At 45.6% G+C, this 19,623-nt stretch overlaps 1 protein-coding gene across 1 annotated transcript in view; it reads right to left on the bottom strand.

Moving 5' to 3' along the window:
* SMC1A (structural maintenance of chromosomes 1A) overlaps positions 1–19,608 on the bottom strand; it is a 29,973-nt gene extending 10,365 nt beyond the window's left edge. The window contains exons 1-14 of the mRNA XM_053370975.1: positions 19,440–19,608; positions 18,472–18,660; positions 17,900–18,012; positions 16,475–16,678; positions 15,028–15,266; positions 14,004–14,262; positions 12,541–12,681; positions 7,853–7,935; positions 7,449–7,656; positions 7,137–7,322; positions 6,559–6,738; positions 5,845–5,991; positions 1,565–1,702; positions 1,128–1,244 (exon numbers count right to left, since the gene is read on the bottom strand). Of these exons, the coding sequence (XP_053226950.1) occupies positions 1,128–1,244; positions 1,565–1,702; positions 5,845–5,991; positions 6,559–6,738; positions 7,137–7,322; positions 7,449–7,656; positions 7,853–7,935; positions 12,541–12,681; positions 14,004–14,262; positions 15,028–15,266; positions 16,475–16,678; positions 17,900–18,012; positions 18,472–18,660; positions 19,440–19,548 (2,313 nt within the window). The 5' untranslated portion in view covers positions 19,549–19,608. The remainder of the gene's footprint in view (positions 1–1,127; positions 1,245–1,564; positions 1,703–5,844; positions 5,992–6,558; positions 6,739–7,136; positions 7,323–7,448; positions 7,657–7,852; positions 7,936–12,540; positions 12,682–14,003; positions 14,263–15,027; positions 15,267–16,474; positions 16,679–17,899; positions 18,013–18,471; positions 18,661–19,439) is intronic.
* Between the last annotated feature and the right edge of the window lie 15 nt (positions 19,609–19,623).

Genomic DNA, 19,623 nt, shown 5'->3' with positions numbered 1-19,623 from the left:
CTAGTGACTCCTGTAATGCACTCTACATGGAGCTCCCCTTAAAAATGGTCCGGAAGCTGCAGCTGATGTAAAATGTGGCTCTCAGCCTTTTAAGCAGGGCAGTAAGGTGAGACTGTGTCATTGGTCGTAAAAGCAACACTCACCACCTTTGAGCCAACAAGCCCATTTCAAGGTATTGCCCTATTAGTCTTGAAATCCAAGCACTGTGCTTTAAGATATGCAGGAAGCCCCTGCTGGTGGCATCACAAATGAGTACAGCTCATGAGACAGTGACCCAAAACAGAGCATTCTCTGCGGACACCGCCTCCCTCAGATAAGGGCATTTGTCCCCCATGTTGTATTTAGGCATGAGCTGAAGATTTTTTCTTTGCTGAGACATTTGGAAACTGGATGTTTCCAGTCCGGGGGGTCCGGCACACTTCCTCTGCGCGGCTCTGCTTTTCCCCAGAGACCTCCGACTGCAGCAGCACGTAAACACAGCGGAACAGAAGCAGGAACGTCGTTCGTGTGTGAGGGCAGTAACTCAGACTGAACGCAGCAGGCTGTCTCCTTATCTTTTAAAGTCTTTATTCCTTAGCAAAACATAACAGCTATAAATCCTGGCGACAGAGCGCACATCTTGCTCCTTTCTTGCAACGGAGCAAACACACACACTGAGAGAAACACAGGAAACCACTCCCCTCAGTATTCTAAAACCCCGCCTCAGAATGTGAGACGTCACTCAGAACTTCTTAACCCTGTGAGTTCTGAGCCTCTCTCCACAGTTTGAGATTCAGCAGCTTCTTGTGGAGATGATTTTTATATTGCTTAGATATGTAGTTGTTCAGCAGACATTATTGACCTTGTGCTCCCCAGATGTTTTGGGACTACAAATCTTATCAGTGCAGCCTGCAGGTGCACTATGTTGACAAAGACCGCTGCAGATACATTAGTCATTGTATAGATTTTCCTTAAGAAGTTACACAACCACCTTAGGCTCTTTTGGGATTGAGGGTAGGATAGAAATATATAATAATAATAATTTATAATAAAAGTAATAGTAGTAATAATAATAAATAAATAAATAAATAAATAAAAGTAACAAGCATTAACAAGGTGGTCTAGCCCTTTGTCTTGATCCATCATACCTGGTTCATCTTCTCCTTGAGTTCCTTCATCTCACGCTCCCTCCCCTGGATGATACGTTTGATGTCATTGATGCGGGGCCCAAAGTTGGCCAATTCACTTTCCAGCTTGGACTTTTCCTGTTGGGTATAGCATTCTATTAGGGATATAATTCAGAAGGAACTGAGGGACTGATGGTAGGAATCTCTCTCAAGCAAATTGATCATGGCAAGACTGGGGCTTCAGAGTTTATATCCAGTAGAGGGGTGAACTTGCATGCCCAACCTTGGTAGTCTTTGATGGTTGCACAGGACAGCCCTCCAAATGAACATCCCCAAGCATCTTCTGCTGCACCTACTGCTTTAGCTCTAAGGCAAGAGGTAGCATCCCCTACAAAACTCAGAGAGCACCTTGGAAGTTGGAGGCCTGAAGGATGCATGGTCCCAGCAAGCCGTCATACCTGGAGATTGAGAGCAAGATGACGGGTCTTGGTTTGCTCCAAGTCACTCTGGGAGTATTTCAGACGCATTTGCAAGCCATGGGCCTGGGACTGGACTTGGCGCAGCTCTGCCTCCTTCCGCTTGGCTTTCATTTGCTCCTGGAAATGAGAAAAGGAGATGTAGGGGAAGTGGGGTGCAAAAAGAAAAATGGAATGAGAAAACAATTTTGTTGTTATGCTGCAGCCAATGTGAAGCAGCTAAATTCCAGGAATAAATTCATAAGGTGTAAAGGAGGAGCCCCAATGCTGTCTCAGAAAGCTGAAAACAACTCCCCGACAGGTAGCTAGACCCAGTCCCCTGAAAAGATGCATTTATGCACTGCGTGAACAGTGTAATTTCAAGCAAAAATGATGGTGCCCTGTAACACAAGGAGAAGAAAAAAAGAGTTTGCTGAGGCATGTTTCTCTGTAGACAAGTGTCTATTTCATCAACTGCATCTGAAAGCTAGTTAGTATTTATTGTACCACTGCTCTTCAGTTTTGCTAAAATATACTAAGTACAGCTGCTCCTCTGGAATGTGTCCACTTCAATCATTATGGCGAACAAGTCTCATGATGGATACACCTGGAACCAAGTTATGCATGTGTGGCACATATACACAGAATAGCTTTTCATCCCTAGTAAAGCTATCACTATTTGTTTGGGAAATCTTTTTTTTTAAAGTAAACTTGGCAGCGCAATGGCACCCCCTAGCTAAGGACTGAAGGAATCAATTTAAGTCAGTTATTCCCAAAAATGCCTGATGATCCCAAAAATGCTTGATGATCTGAGCAATGGGGACAGTCCACCAGCATAGGAAAAACAGTAATACAAATTGTGTAACTAAGGTGTCCATTGGGGGAGTAATTGCAGACAAATTATACTGAACACACATGCTTGCGGCTTCCGGTTCCGGTTTGCCTTAATGGATGCCACTCCCACATTAGTGGAGATCGTTAGCGAAGCATAAACAAGGATCATTTGAGGGTAACTGTCCTTGCAAATTCCCCCCCCCCCAGGACCGGGGTGGGGGGGGAGAGTGAGCTTCACTTGCAGATCGCCTTGATACCTGCTTCTCCCTCCAGCATGGAATCCAGGAGGCAGGAGGAGCTGAGTGCCAAAGTACTTTGCTTATCAGTATAACCCTTCAACACAGCAATTAAGGGGCAAAGGTTCTTCTGTTTATTAGAGTAGAATTTGAACTAATTTACAGACACGTGCTGGGATAGATGGGACAAGATTATCACCTGCTAAAATGAAATGGCTACAAAGACATAGAGATCTGAAATAGAAAGAAAAATTTCTTTCATTGTAAACGACGGTATGGGGGGGGGAGCCTTTACCCTTTTTATATACATCTTGTTTGCTACATAAATGATTTGGCAAACCCACCCCGATTGTTAAAAAATTAATGGAAGGCAGGAGATTAAAGAAAATGGGAGTTTGTCAATGGAAGACAATGCAAAATAGAACTGTACATGAAATGGGTATGGATTTGAACCATTCGGAAGGATTTATTTTTCATTGTATCGCTGCCTTAGAGGGGTCTTTGAAGGCTTGCCAGGCTTTGGTGGGACACCAGATCGTTATTGTGAAAAGATGAAAGGAGAGAGAATCCAGAGGCTTGTCGAAGCATTGCCAGACTATCTCTATTCTTGTAATGAAATAAATATGGCATATGACAGAATTGCAATAACAGCCTTGCTTTTTGAGACAAAGGGGGAGAGAGAGACTAGAAGTGGCTGAGCGGTGCAGGTCATGAAGGACACTAAGAAGAAACAATATGGACAAAATAAATTGATATAAATATAAAACAAACTTCATGCACAGGTACTATTAAGGATTACAGAACTTTTCTTGCAAGAATATAAATCACTAAATGTTTTAATACGAATACTAAATGTTTTAATATAAATGTTAGAAACATTGTAGCTGTGGGTAAGGGATTGTGATTAAGATTGAATGGAATTGGATTAAACAAACCTTCGGAAGCAGAATGAAAACAAAAATGCTGTACCCTGAAATCTAGCACGCAGGAGTAAAAACAATATGATTATGTAATTGGCTGTTTAATTATATTTGAATTGGAATTGTGAATTGGCACTGATACAATATGGCATATATTGGATTTTTTGTAATTGAAAATTAATAAAAATTATTTAACTGAACACACACAATTGCGAAGAGCTAGTGGCCCAGTTTGCGTGCAATGCTAAAACGTAGTTTCATGTTATGTAGATGAGTTACAGCTCAAGTACTTCCACCTTCCCTACTCCAGTATGGCCAAACGGAGAATGGAAGCTTCCACTTTTGTTTTAGATTAACCATAGTTTGTATCATTACTTTGAACTAAACTGCAGTTAATCTTAACTTTGTAAATTGGTTTTGAAATTGGCTTGTTTCCACTTGGTTGGATGAGACTAACCATCCTTTCCCCAGATTTGGATGTCAAGATAAGCAGTGGTTAATGTAAAAGAAGCAAAAGCTTCTGAACTCCTTGCAGTCATAATGGGGGCGGCAGCAGGGAGAGCATATGAGTCTGATGCTCACTGTGACTCGTCCTTGTAATGCTAAACGTTATATCACATGCAAATGCAGCCAGTGATGCACATGCAGTATACCGTATTTTTCGTCCCATAGGACGCTCCGCCCCATAGGATGCACCTAGTTTTTTTGGGGGGGGGAATTCCTTTATTTTCCCCCCAAAACCAGGTCGGGGAACAGCAGAGTGGCGGCGCTGCGCCTCCCTGCTGTCCCCCGAGCTTGTGGGGCTGGCCGATGTCTGCCCGGCGCGCGGGGAGCTCTGCTTCAGCGCGCCCCGTGCTCCATGCAGCAGGCTCCCCACGCTGTGGATGTCTGCCCGGCGCGAGGGGCGCTCTGCTTCAGGGCGCCCCACGCGCCGGGCGGCAGGCTGCTATCCGCAGCCTAGGGAGCCCTGCGGGAACTCCCGCGGGCTCCCCAGGCTTGCTGATAGCTGCCTGGAGAGCGAGAGGGGTCGGTGCGCACCCCTCTCGCTCCCCAAGCTTCAGCAAAAGCCTGTATTCGCCCCATAGGACGCACACAGATTTCCCCTTCATTTTTTGGAGGGGAAAAAGTGCGTCCTAGAGGGCGAAAAATACGGTAATCCTAAGCCTGTTTTCACAGAAGTCCCCAATGAGTTCAGTGGGACTTACTTTTTAGGAAGGGTATTGAGGAAGACAGCCTAAGAGGTGGTAATCATCTGCCTGCGTTGCACCACTTCAAACTACAACTGGGAATTTATACAACTGAATACTTTTACAGACAGAAAACAACCTTCCATAGCCTAGACTGCACTTTTATGTGCTAGTTTTATAAATTCAGGGAGCCCTTTTTGTAGAGAGGAACATTCAATCATTTTCAATTCCTGTCTGAAAGTCTCTTTCCAAACCACAAACTCTTGTCAGGCTCTGAGAGAAAGCAAGGAACAAGGAAGTGCTCACTGCCTTGGCTGTCACTTCTCCCAGTCTTGAAAATGACTGCTTTTAAAGTGCTCAGTGGTTTGATGTATCTCCACGAAAAGTTAACAAGTATTTTAACTGGAATTTTAGCTTACACTGTATATTTTAACTGTTGATTTTATTTGTACTTTAATTTTCTTGAAACTTGATTTTAACTTTGCTTTTTGCTGACAATTTTAATATGTATTTTGTATTCTTTGTAAACAGCTTAGAGGTCTTATTTACAATTAAGTGGTATATAAATCCTGTTAAAAATATAAACAAGTTAAATACTGCCAGATTATCCACATTTGGGGAGAGGCATTCATGGAAAGCCAGTAAATCCAACAAAACCAGAAACAAGAAGGAGCTTTAGGAAGAAGGATTTCTGGTGAGCAACATAAGGAAAGCTTGTGTTAAGCACAACCCCTTCAGCCAAAATGACGCCTCTTGTCTTGTTCTCCTCAACATCCCACTCTTGCCTGGCAAAACACCCCATTGCTTCTCACCTTGTTCTTCCATCAGTCAGCTCAATCTCTATCTGAACTGCTATGAGTTCTGATGGAGACCAAATCCCTGAGATTGGATAGGTACCCTGTAATTATGTGTGTAGGACTGTAGTGTCCCCTTTTTTTGGTGTTTGCTCCCTATCCCTGTTAGACCCCCTGAGCATCCCAAATGAGCCCTGGCGCATTTTTAGCTTGGGACCTTCAATGATGCCCCAAATTCTTCCCAGTCAACATTTCTCTATTGATGCTATCTAAAGCTTGTAGCAGAACTTGGCAACTAAAAGCCATTCCAACCTTTAGCTCCTCTGTCAGCCTCTCTTTCTTCTCTTTCAGCTTGTCCACAGCCTTTTCATCCCAGCGCCTGGCCTTGGCTTTCAGGTCACTGGCACCTCCTGAGATCACCCCAGACTTCTGGAAGAGGGTCCCATCCAGGGCTACAGTCTGGAAAAGGACGAAGAAGGGAACACAGCAAGTCACGCCAAGAAGAAGCAGCCACCTCAGGTCTTGGCTATCAGTCACCCACAGCTAGTGATGGCTACAGTAACAATATGATACAGTACACAATATGCAGAAGGAAGCAGCACTTTTTGAGTTACAGCAAAGACAGGGCCAAGGGTGTTCTGCAGTTCTGTGCAAACACCAAACTGGGAACTGAGTGCACAATTTAGCATCCTGAAAAATCTCATCTTTAAATTTTCATTAAAAGTATCTAGCCCTCCTGGCTGTAAAGACAGTTGTGAATGAACAAGCTTTGGTAAACTTTCCAAAACCAAAGATGAGACCAGAGGAAGCTTTTCATTAACAAGAAGCTGGGGCTTTGGTGTCCTTTTAGAAAAAGCAGAAACCAAATAAAGGAAATAGCAGCACGTTTTCTTAGTCTGTAATACATCTATGCAGTTAACAGAAATTCAAGGTTCCTTGCTGTAGAATCTTGACTGGGACTGTGTTTGTAGTTCTGGAGGAGGCTGAGAGGCAAGAAACTTAAGAGTGGCTTGCAAGATTTCTGACCTTGTGACGCTGGTGCCCTCCAAAGGCAATGCGACGGGCATCCTCCACATTGTCACACACAAGGGCATTCCCGCAAGCATACTGCAGGGCCTTCTTGATGTGAGGCGGCTCGTAGCGAATCACGTCAATCACCAACTTGGCTCCCTTCAGCTCCCGGAGCTTCTCGTCTGTCGGTTTCACCTGCAATATATAGGTGTTTTGGCTCAGGGGGAAGGCAGAGATGCACAGTGACAAGCTTATGTCAGTCTGCAGATCACTCAAAGTTACTCCAGCCACTGAAGTGGAGGCAGTCCTTCCCCATCACCTTTATAACTTTACATGTATACCTTTGTTTTAAAAGCAGCTTATCGTTGAAGCGAGGTGGCTACATGGGAAGGAGCAAAAGGGGGAAAAACTGAGTCCCTTGGGCAAGAGCTCTGTGCAAATCCTACCTCTGAATCAGTCTGAGGGAGCTACCTTTAGAAAGTGTTGGGTAGGAAAAAAGATACCACCTGATCATTGGCAGGCTAGCACAAACATGGAGATTTATCTATCTCTGCAGTAATCCACCACCACGCCCAGGCCTTGTTAGGCCTCACCTCAAGGTAGTCAAGGGGCAGGAAGGTCTCAGGCTCTCCTCGCTGCTCCTTAATGTACTGGATACAGTCCCGGCCAGTCTTCTCTGAATCAACGATGATGGCATCCATGTTCTTGCCCAGGACCTTGGTGACAGCGATCTGGTATTTCTTCTGGGTCGGCTGGCAGAGGTCAATTAGGCGCCCGTACTGTGGGAAACAAGGAAATGGAATGAGGCAAGGAGGGGCCCTGGCCTCCAATTCTACCCCACCCGCCCTCTGCCATATACCCTCGGCTCTGCCTTGAGGAGCTTGCTATTGTTCTTCTACACTTACCACAGAGCCAGGGTAGAGGCGCTTGATGCTTTCCATGATCTCAGCCTTGCGCTGCTGCCGGCTGTTCTCCTGCCGGTCAATGCGAGCATCCCCCAGCTGCTCCATCACCTGGTTCAGCTCCTTGTTAATCTCATCGATCCGGCGCTTGGCCAGCTCTACCTCCTCCGTCAGCTCCCCCTCCAGCTTCTTTTGCTCCTCCAAGGACTGCCTAAAGAATGAGCAGTAAGAACTCCCTGCCTGCATCAGGCTTGGTTGCACTGTGCTGGGAGAGACTAATATGATGACTTGTAGAGTGGGCCTCCTAAGCAATCCCAAAAGAGAGCCCAACTTCCTTATGCTTTCCCCACCAGAGTCTGCTTAAGGCACACACCCCCAATATAATGTGGCCCCTTCCTTGCCCTTACTTGCTAGTAGCAATGTACTCCTCCAGCTTCTCAATACGTTTTTGGTTTTCTTCAATCTCCCGCAATTTCTGCTTTATCTTGGCCTACAAAACAAAATGAATAAGCCAAATGTGAGCAAGCACCAGTGGAGCTTAGCTCAAAGCCAGGGCCCTATTCAACCAATGCCAAAGACCAGTCTCTGACCCCCTTGAATGAGAACCACTTTAACAAGCAACATTACCAAATGACAAGGTCACTTAATCTATTGGTCTTAAATTAGTTAGCCACAAACACTTACTTAAGCTAGATCACCTAAGAGGCACTGAAGCCCTCTTCTAGGGAAATAAAGAGACTGACAGACAGAGAGCAAAGGGGAGACAAGGTAAAAAAGCTGTGGGAGAATCAAACTACTCTGGTTATACGAAGAGGAAAACATAAAAACATAAAAAGCATATCCTGCATTCCAAGTAAGGGTGAAAGATTGATCTTGGGTATGGAAAGGCTGTACGTCTCTGGAATCCACTTGTTTCATGGAAGCAGTAAATACAAATCTTCAAGCTTCCCTTACAGCAGGTGTGGGGAACTTTTGGCCCTCCAGAACTGCATCAGCCCCAACAAAAAAAGGTGATGAGAGTTGTAGTTCAACAACAGCTGGAGGGTAAAAAGTCCCCCAAGACCTGACATACCTCTTTCCTGGGAACTTGCTCAACCAATTAATTCCTAAGAGAGTTCAGAAGATCTTCTGACAGCAGTCTTCCCTGACCTGGTGTCGTCCAAATTCCCATCAGCAGGAGAAGGATTGGGGCTCCCTCAGCTGGGGAGCAGGAGCACTTTAAAGGAGCTCCCACCCTGCTGCTAACTTGTGTCAGCCAGGGGAAGGTCAGGGGCTCCGTAAAACGGCAACAGAAGGCTCCTCAGCCAAGCAGTTTAAACAAGCAGAGGGAGGAACAAGCTGTATTGCACCTCACCGATGAAGTATGCAGGCAGAGTGCAATGGCGGCTTCACTCAGTGGTATATCGGTGGTGAAACTGTCGCCACTCCTGAGTCCCTCTACCTCCAGCACCCAGCTAAAGCTTGTTTTTCACTAAGGGCAGAGGGACTCAGGAGCAGCAGTGGCTTCACATGCAATATACCGAGTGAAGCCGCCATCACAGTCTGCCCCTCATACCAGTCCTGGGTGATATATTGATACATCATCTAGCGTCAGCTCACATGAAGGGAGAACAATCCTGCTTAGCACTGGGTTCCAAAAGCACTGCTTTCAGCAGCTCATGTGATTTTCCTGCAAGCAGGCAGTTGGCTGGTGCTGAAGTGTTTTCTTTCCCACTGCTGCTGCCACTTGCCCGCGGGAGAACATGAGCTGCTTCAAATGGGGCTTTTGAACAGCATTTGATCTCATGGAGATTAAACCCTACTGCCTTGACTGCACAATCCTGTTCCCTGCCAGGAACAGGGCATGCAGCCAAGACAGGAATAAACCATGTCTCCCTGCCCACCAGCTGACATCACCATGATGTCAATTGATGGCTGAGTGGGTGTAATTTGGGGGAAATGGCCCGAGATTGGCCTGTGGGCTGGAGGTTTCCCACACTGTCATGGAGTAAGCTATTCAAACTCCTTTACCTGGAGATGGGGGACACTTGGCTTGCCAGAAGTACATGTGAAAAGGATCTTGGAGTCTTGGTGGACCACAATCTTAACATGAGTCAACAGTGTGATGCAGCAGCAAAAAAAACTAATGCTATTCTAGGCTACCTCAAGAGAAGCCTAGTGTCCAGAACAATGGAAGTACCGTATTTACTTGAGTCTAAAGTGCACCTTTTTTTGCCAAATTAGGCTGTGAAAATTGGGTGCACATTGAATTTGATGGTGCATTAGACTTGAGTAAAAACGCACTTTGCTGCCAGCTTGCGCTAGCCGGCATCAGGATGCGGACTCCATCCCATCTCTCCATTGAAGAGTGTTCAGCTGTGCACCCCTCAATGGAGCAGTTTAAAGGACCTTGCACCTAGCCACTGGCTAGTGCGAGCCAGAGGCAAGGTGTGGGGTCCTTTAAACTGCTCCATTGAGGGGCGCACAGCTGTGCCCCCCTCAAGAAGCTACTGCAGGTGGAGGAGGAGGAGGAGGGGAGGACAGCTCCCTGTCATCTGCACAGCCCTGCCGCCTCGCTTGGCTCCTCTCCCCTGCCAGGCCTGCAGCACCTCAAAATTTTCAGCTTGTCTGTTGTAAAGAGTGCATTACATTTGCCAGCAAATACTTTTTTTTTATTTCAGGGTTCTGCCAACTGAGGTGTGCATTAGATCCGATGGCACATTAGACTCGAGTAAATGCGGTAATGGTCCCGCTCTATTCTGCCTTGATCAGACCGTACCTGGAATACTGTGTCCAGTTCTGGGCGCCACAATTTAAGAAGGATATTGACAATCTGGAACTTTCGGACAGCAAGAGCTGTTCAACAGTGGAATGGTCTCCCTGGGGAGGTTGTGGACTCTCCTTCCTTGGAGGTTTTAAAGCTGAGGCTGGATGCCTATTATCATGGATGAAGTGAAGGGGATTGGACTAGAGTACCCTTGGGGTCCCTTCCAACTCTATGATTATTATCCCACCCCTTTCCCTGCAGTCCCTGCAGGATGATGCAGTCCACAGGCTGAACTTCCCTGCCCATCACCAACTGGAATAACAGTTCTCTTTCCTCCTTCTCGCAGCACAACAATCAATACATTTCACCTTGTATCTGTCTCCCAGCCATTCCTGTGCAAACCATTCACTTTGTAGGCACTGCCTGCTTTGGCTGGTTTCACTGCCCAACAGTCTAAGAGACGGCTGTGCCACTGACTCTCTTGCTGCCGGACTCAGTCAGTCAGTGGCTGACATTGGGTCCACTCCCCCTTCTGCCACTGGAGCACATGAAGAAAGCCAGGGCTTCTTCCTGAAGGAAGGCAGGACGGAGAATGGTGCTTGTGGGAGATGGGAGAACCCAGTGGAGCTGGCCTTGCTGCTGCCATCTTGGAGAGGGCTGCACTTACATCAGGGCTGGACAATATTTGGTTTTCAACATTGTGATATATCACCAGTCAAACATCATGATATGATGTTTTGAGAGTTAATTTTATTGTGTACTATTCTAATAGATTAATTTACTATTATTTACTTTTACTAATAGATTACAATCTAATGGATTGAATTTTACTTTTTGGATATAAGTTGTTCCATTTTAAAGTTATGTTTTATTATAACTTTTTGTATTGGATCAGATTACCGTATTTTTCGGCCCATAGGGCACACCAGCCCATAGGGCGCACCTAGTTTTTTGGGGGGAAATAAAGGGAAAAAATTATTCTCCCCCCCAGGTGCGGGCCTGGGGGGGGGAGCCCGAGCTTCCCCTGACCCCAGCACAGGCAGCTCTCCGCAAGCCGTGGGAGAGAGCTGTGCGAAGCTCTCCCACGGCTTGCGGATAGCTTCCTGAAGCCTGGAGAGCGAGAGGGGTCGGTGCACACCAGGCTTCAGCGAAAGCCTGCATTCGCCCCACAGGACGCACACACATTTCCCCTTCATTTTTGGAGGGGAAAAAGTGTGTCCTATAGGGCGAAAAATACGGTATTATAAGGTGTGTATTCTTTGTTGTATATTTTGTTGCTGTAAACTGCCTTGTGAAGAGCAATATAGAAAGCTGGTATTCAAATAAAAAGTGAAATAAAATGAAATACCGATATCATGATGCCTGAAATAAGGATGGAGCTACACAGAGGCATTAGCTGGCTTCACGGTTTTTCTCACATTGTGATTTTTTGCCGGCGCCTGCTCTTGCGATTCACTGCCCCCTGCAGGAGGCAGAAGAGAGCTGAGCCAGCAGTTAACAGAATGCAGGAATCAAGAGAAGCCTTGGTGGCTTCATGGTTTTTCCCACATTGTAATTTTTGCATAGCACCCACCCACCCCATGATTCGCAATATACTTCCAGGTGAAAAACTATGAAACTGATATCACAATATGGACTTGAAACCGGTTTTGGACAATTCATCGATTTATCGCCCAGCCCTAGCTTGTGTACCCTTTTCCACTACTGGCTCCTTCCAAAGGCTCAAGGCCAGTTTGATCTGTACTACGGAACTGGATCAGATCCAGCTGTATAAAGCCTTGTGGAATCAGGAATACAGTGTCACCAGTTTCAAGCAATATATGATGCCTATCTATATACAATCTGCTGTTATGGCTCCTCACACATTTTGTGCTTAAAGTCCTCTCTCCTTTGACACGGCTTTTGGCGATGGGATGACAAAAAGGCAGGGGGTGGGGGAGTCAGAGATGACTGATGAGAAGGGAAGGGAAGGACGGGAAAAGTGATGGGGAGAATGGGAAGGAATGTAGAAGAACTCATTTATGCAAAAATTTGAGAGGGACTAGGTGCAATTATGTGGGGGTGCATAAAAAAGCAACAGCACATAACACAGAAGCAGAGCAAACCTAAGCTGATCAGTAAAAGATAAATGCAAAGTAAGAGAGGAGTTAAGCAACTTCACTCAGTTTGTCTAACTGTTATAAACATGCAGATTCAGGACAAAATCTAGTTATTCTAGGTGCAGGTGAGTTGCTGTTTTTACTTAAAAGGATGGGGCAATGCACATCCTGAGTGGGTGGCAATGCAGGCCAAGTCCTGGAAATAGGAGAGAAAAGGGGAAGGCCTGCTCCAACAGGGAAAACAACTCACCTCAGTTTCTACTTTCTTCCTCTCCTCCAGATCAAGGCGGTCCTGATCTGCCTTCTGGTCACGGTTGAATTTCTCCAGCTCCTGGGCCAGTGTGGCTGCTCGCTTGCTGGCCTCTTCCTTCAGCCGGTGGTATTTCTTCACCTGTTTGATAAAAGTAGGAAGCAAAGAGAGCGGAACATTTTGGAGACAGTTGCCCAGGACACAGAGGTGGTTGCCTTTGAGAGAGCTTCCCCCAGAACAGCTACCCGGGATTGTAAGTTGGGCCACGATCCTTTTACAGTGGTACCTCAGGTTAAGTACTTAATTCATTCCGGAGGTCCATTCTCAAATGGAACCACCTCTTCCTGTAAAAACCCACCTGGGAACTTTCTGTCTCAGTTTCTCCCAAGAGGAATGCCTGGCCCCTTCATTGCCCTCTTTTAGGTGCACTTTAAATTAAGGTTACTAGATTTTTTTCAATGAATCCGGGGACACTTTTCAACTTCCTACTGAATAGATGGATTTTGTCAGGGGACTAATTTGTAAATCTGGGAAACGGGGATGTCTGGTAACCTTACTTTAAATGCTATTTTTATTTCAGCAGGAATTGAGGGTGGGAGCTATGACTTCTTGTGCTTTTAAAAAAACTGCTGCTTTTAAATCACTTCTAACTTACTGATACAATTTGTTTTGTTATTTGACTGTATTGCATTTTAGACACCATGAGTATTTTTTGCTATAGCAGGGTGGAACATAAATTGCATAAATATTTTAAAAATTGCTTAGGGCAGGAGTTCAGTATAAGGTAGCTCCTTCTATCTTCCAAAGTCACATGAAGTCTCTGACATGAATACTACTCATATTGATCCAGAGCAGATTCCAACATATAGTTAGCAGAGTAAAAACTTAAACACATTGCAGGATTCCCCAAAAATAGATCAGAGGCAATTAATACTTCATCCAGCAAAGCTTTACTGCTACTGAAGGCAAATGGGCATAACGGTCACAAATCCAATACATTCAGGGTTGGCACTGTCTATAATGAATCCAGTTGCAGTAAATTTATAATAACTTATAATAAGACTAAAACCTTAACACTGAGCATACTATATACAGAACACCAGACCAGAAGAAAAGAGATAGAAAGTGAAACCCAAGCTCCTTCTGGCCTCTGATTATAGGCAGCATGACCTTGACAGAAAGAGATAACAGGACCAGTTTAAGCCACCTGTACTCAGCTTCTCTGAAGGAATAACCCAAACATCATGAATAGAATAGACACTTATGTGTCAGCTAGAAACTTCCAGCTTGCACCAGTTTACACACAGAGAAGCTTCCAGAACCCTCTTGAATTAATTAGAATAGGAAAGACCTCTACACATCAGATCAATACTTTCTGCACCAAGAAAGGCAAACTAACAGTCTCCTCCTTCCAACACTGTTTGGAGCCACAGATCCCATCTCAGCTACTCCCTTGACCATACCTGGTTCTCCTCCAGTGTGAGGTCCCGGCCTTGGCTCTGGCTCTCTTCTTCCATGCGTTCCTCAAACTCCTGCCGGGCCTTCTCCACAGATAGCATCTCCTTCTCCAGTTCATCCATATCACCCTTGCGCTTTTTATACTGCTTCTGGGCATTCTGCAAGGACTTCTTGGCAGCTTCCAGCTTTTTTATCTTGTGGGACGTATTTTCCTTGGCCTTGATGTACTGTGGGCGCTTCTGGTTCAGCTCAGAATCCTTTTCCCTGCAAAACACCATGCTTTTGTTATGTATGGCAATTGCATACCCAGTTTCCATGAAAGCCCAAGACAAACTCCCATTCTAGATCAGCATGCTATAAAGTCAAGATGGGGAAACTTGTGGCCCTCCAGATGTTCCTGGACTACAACTCCCATCAGCCCAAGAAAGCACAGCAAATGGTAAGGGTGATCAAAGTTCAAGTCCAGCAGCATCTGAAGGCCACAGTCTCTCCACCCCTGTTGTAGAAGTAGATAAAACAGTTCTATAATTCGGGGATAATGCGTCCAGCATTAATGCTCTTCTTATCAAGGCGCTCCTGATAAGCTTCCAAGGAAGCCCTAAGTTTCTCCCCAAACACTGTCTGAAGATCTCTGGAGTAGATTAATTGTAGTATCACTAAAATTATCTTGCTTTCAATCTATTGTTGTACATAAAATTTTTGACAACACTCTAAATCAATTTGCTTTAGGACAGGGATATCAAGGAAAGATTTTATTTGGGATTAGTTAGCCCTGGCCTTAGCCTCAAAGTCCCCACATGCAAAACCATATTGTTAACTAAGCAACTATTGACCAGTTGTCCGGTACAATTTTAGGGTTTGTTGGTACACCTGATTTGTGTTAACAGAGATCCTGTATATGCAGGAGACCTCATGGTGATTGGATCTGGGTTGGTAGAACCAAATCTCCAGGTTTTGCTTTTATAGTAGATCCCAGAATTCTGAAATTTGATTCTTTGCTTCCCACTATACTAAAACCTATCAGCTTACTTGATCTCCTTCTCGATTTGCTGCTGCTCTCTCATCACTTTGCCCAGCTCCTTCTTCTTGTCCTTGAGCTCATCCTCCACTTTGTCCATCCGCTTCTTATCCTTATCAATCTCTTTGTTTTTGGAGCCCAGCTCCTTGTTCAGTTTTTCTATTTCAGCTTCATTGTGGTACAACTTGAAGAGTTGCAGCTGGACTTGAGCTCGCACAACCTCGTCTTTCAGGCGCTGGTACCGATCTGCCTGTCCCCCAAAAAAGGAGAACATAAGGCATAAGCTGTGGCAAAGCATGCTGCAAGCCTAAAGGACTTCTAATCCCAAGCACTGAACAGAGTCTCAAACTAAACCCACTTTACCTTAACAGCAACATCACCACACTTTTTGGGCTTCAATTTTATCTCTACTTAACCAGGCAGTAAGCCTCATTGAATTCAACAGGACTTACTTCTCAACAGACATAGTTAGGATTGCACTGTTAGGCTGCAATCCTATCTTTACTTACCTGGGATTATGTCCCACTAAACGCAGTCCCTCTCAGGGAATCTAGGAACTCAGAAGTACTGTACTTTTAAAAAGTACTTAAAAGGAGAGCAAGGAGGGCAAAATATGAATGTAATAAGGCAGGGCACCCTGAAGCCAAAGGAGGTGAGGGGAAGATGAAGACAGCTGTAAGGCCAATTTTATATTTAAGTAGAAAAAAATGTCACAGAAGGACAAAAAGAATGAGGCAGCAAACAAAAAGAAGAGATAAGGAGAGAAAATAAGGAGGGGAGGAGAATGAAGATGCTTGAAAATAAAAGATCAATTCCTCAGAGTGGCTGGGTATAAAGAATAAAATTATTATTATTTAAACTAGAATTTTAATCAGGAAAAGGAAGTGAGTATAAGGTCATATTTATGGGCAAAAAAATTGTTTAGATAACAAAACAGGGAACTGAGGGTTAAGGATTCATAACAGAAAGAGGAAGACATAGCAAGAAGGGCATGCCAGGTCCTATCCATTCTCAAAAGAAATGCCAGACCTCACCTAGAGCTAGAAAGGGGAAATCCCAGACACTTAAACTGTTGTGCTGGTGCCAGAACACACGGAAGGCAAAACTATGCCACCAATCACAGCAATACAGTACCTAAGAGGCAACTCCCACCCAACTGAGGACCAATAAGCAGCTTCACCCAGATAGGGGGAAAGAGATGGTGTTGATTGGAAGGAGTGATTTTGCTCTTTGGAACTGGATTTTTTTAAAAAATCAGCAGAAGTTGAGGGCAGTGTTGGTGGCTGAGGAGATGAAACAAGGAAGAATAAGGATGTGGAAAAGGTGGTCAAAAACAGATTGGATTTCTACTCAAACTGCAGAAAAATAAATTGTTTCCACGACTGAAGTGCCAAGGGATAGTGTGACAACATTCTGGACCCGTAAGGAAAGCACAGTCCAATGGCAGCTTTCAGTTACCTCTTCTTTCTCCTGTTTAGCCTCCTTACGCTCTGCGGCAATGTTCTTTTTCCGATGGTAATTGAACTGAGTATCTTCTTCTGCCTTGACCATCTCCTTCTTGCGCTTGTCATACTCCTGAGCCAGCTCCCCCGAGCGACTGATCTCCTCAAAGAGTGCTGTGCGCTCCTTGGGGTTCTTCATGGCAATAGACTCCACCGCACCCTGGGGCAGTGAAAACAGGCAGCATCAGAACAAGCCAAGGGATTCATCTTATCTAGTCATCTCCATTCTTCTGGCATGGATTGAATAATATGTGACAAATCAGAGACACAGGTGCCACCAATGACACACGCAGTGGGAGTCTGTGGCACAGCTAGACCCTGTGTAGGTCTGATTTTTTTATCTGTCTTTTCAGAACCACACTGCTGCCAGCTTCCCAGCTAAATAGGCTAGAGGCAAAACAATAGGCTAGAGGCAATGGAGTCTGCATTTGTACTTTAGGGTAGTACTAGAATAGCACTATTAGAAGGAGGAATATAGGAAGATAAGAAGCAGCCTTGGACAGAGTCAACCACTGTTTACACCGACTAGCAGTGGCTCTCTAGGGTTTCAAACAGGAGTCCTTCCCAGTCATACCTTGAGATGCTGTGAACTGAACAGGAACCTGTTGGTTAGAGAGCTGAACTAGAACCTGGGAGACCAGGTTCCCCACTCAGCCTTGAAGTTCACTGAGAGACATGGGCCTGTTACTCACTCTCAGCCTAACTTACCTCACAGGTAAGTTGCTGTTGTGAAAATAAAATGGGAAGGAGGAGAAGTACGTATGCCACCTTGAGCTCCTTGGAGAAAAGGTGGTATATAAATGTAACTAACAAACCAACAAGTATGTACTGCTCCGCTGCAGAGCTAGAGCCCTTCCTCACAGCAGAAAGGTTTGTTAAAATAATTATTTGTTAAATTAAAGGTTAGTCATCACTGGATCCTATTAGCTTGAATCTCACATCTCTGCTCTCCTCCTAGTAGGATTACATGAGCCCATCCCAGAATCCATGTGGAGCCCATACCATATCCCACAAAGCACAACCACTAGCCATGATGGCTGTATACTACCTGCTGAAGGTAGTGTAACATTGAATACCAGTTGCTGGAAATCCCAATTAAGTGTACTGTTGCACCTAATTCCTGCTTGTGGGCTTCCCAAAGATATTTGATTGGCCACTGTGAGAACAAGACACTGAGTCAGTTAGACCACTGACCTGATCTTACAGGTCTTATGTTCTTAAATGAACCTTTGCTCAAGTGTCAGCAACTGTGGAAGTGTTACGAGAAAGTCTGCTCATGTTTGGCTGTCAACGTGGACTCTGGGTGGGAAAATGCCAATAAATGTATGTTCTACTATAGCATGTCTGTTTGGGGAGATTATAAAGGGGGAGGAGGGCTTACCTGGAAGACTAGAAAGTTCCTAGCTTTGATTAGAATGCCCAGTTTCTCCAGCTCCTCACTGTATTCGCTCAGCTGTACCACTTTATTGTTTATTTTGTACTCTGATGAGCTTCCTAGAAAACAGACATCTCATTCAGTCAACACTAGAAACCCAAGACTTCCAAGTTCCAGAAGCTCCTCACCCTACTCCCCAATTCTGAAGATAATAATAGGGTTGGAAGAATGTATTACAAAGGACATCCACAGAAAACAAGTAAATGTGAAAAGCAGGATGGTATTTCTTTGGAAGAATGCACTAGCAGATTTAGGCCCGATAGGAGATTCAGAAATAAGTTCTACAGGGGCTTACTTTCATGTAATCATGTAAAGGCTGCACTATTATTCATACTTTCAAGGAAATAAGCCCCACTGAACACAATGGGACTCACTTCAGGACCTCCCCCCACATGACCCCTTTCAGAGTAGCCCAGTCTTCTTTGCTCAAGCCACCCAGCAACACTGCTTACCATGGACTCCAATACTACAGCAGGACACACACCCAACCATTTCCTCACCCTGCCCCCAAAGCTCACCTACTATGACCCTTGCAAAGGTACGATCTTCAGCACCATCTTCAGAGTAAACCATGCTGACAAATGCCCGATTGGCAGCTGGCTTCCCTACAGGGGCTCCATGGATCAGGTCTCGCAACGTCTTTACTCTCAGATTGCTGGTTTTCTCGCCAAGCACAAAGCTGATGGCATCCATGAGGTTTGACTTGCCTGGAGGGAGGACAACAAAATAAACCATGATGCATTTTAGCAAAAGTGCCATATGGCTTTCCCTCAGGGTGTCATATGAGCTTTCACTTCCTGGGCCCTAAAACCATTGTAGCACGTGCCACAACCCTGTAGCCTGTGAAGATTGCCTCTGAGCATATACAAATTTATTTCTTGCTTTGAATGCCTCTTCTGATCTGGGATGGGCACCCCATGATTTGAACCTCTCTCTAAAAAAAAAAAAAAAGCACTCTCTCCCCTTTCCTGACAAATGTCACCACTAAGAATGTCCTCAGCCCTGCCGCTTAACGCTGTCCCTTCTCAAATTTCACACAGTTTGGGGGGAGTGCCTCCCCCCCACCCTTTGCCGCAGTAGGGTGCCTCCTCCAGCTATTTAAACCCCAAACTTGCATAACCAAGTTGCTTCTCATTAATGCCTTCCCTCTACCTGCACCATTATTTTGAAGAAAAAACCCCAGTTGGTCGGGTTTGTCTTCTCAGCTACTGCATGACGGGGGGGGGGGGTCTGCAGGTGCGCCTGTCAGCGGGCGACACCTGGTTCCAAACAGACAAACGAAAAAGCGTCCCCCAAATGTGAAAAACTCTCTCAGAGCGGTGTCTCCAAGAGACTAGTCCTTCACAGCTGACAGAAACGCGCGAACCAAGTTGGCGCCCGCAAGGCGGAGGCATCGCTCCCAGGACGGCGACTCGCCAGGCCTTCCCCTCGCGGGACGGAAGGGCGCCGCCCCAGCCCCGACCCCGCCGCCTCCCCGCCCGCGCACCGGATCCGTTGGGCCCGATGATGGCCGTGAAGCGCCGGAAGGGCCCGATGATTTGCCGCCCCTTGTACGATTTGAAATTCTCGATCTCGATCAGCTTGAGAAAGCCCATTTCGGCTGCGGGGGACGGCGCGGCAGAGACGGCAGGGGACACGGGCCAAGGCGGCCCCGGGCAGAACCTCAAGGC

This window comes from Podarcis raffonei, chromosome 17 (assembly GCF_027172205.1).
Source record: "Podarcis raffonei isolate rPodRaf1 chromosome 17, rPodRaf1.pri, whole genome shotgun sequence".
NCBI classification, from domain to species: Eukaryota; Metazoa; Chordata; class Lepidosauria; order Squamata; family Lacertidae; genus Podarcis; species Podarcis raffonei.
This window is presented reverse-complemented; position numbering and strand designations above follow the sequence as displayed.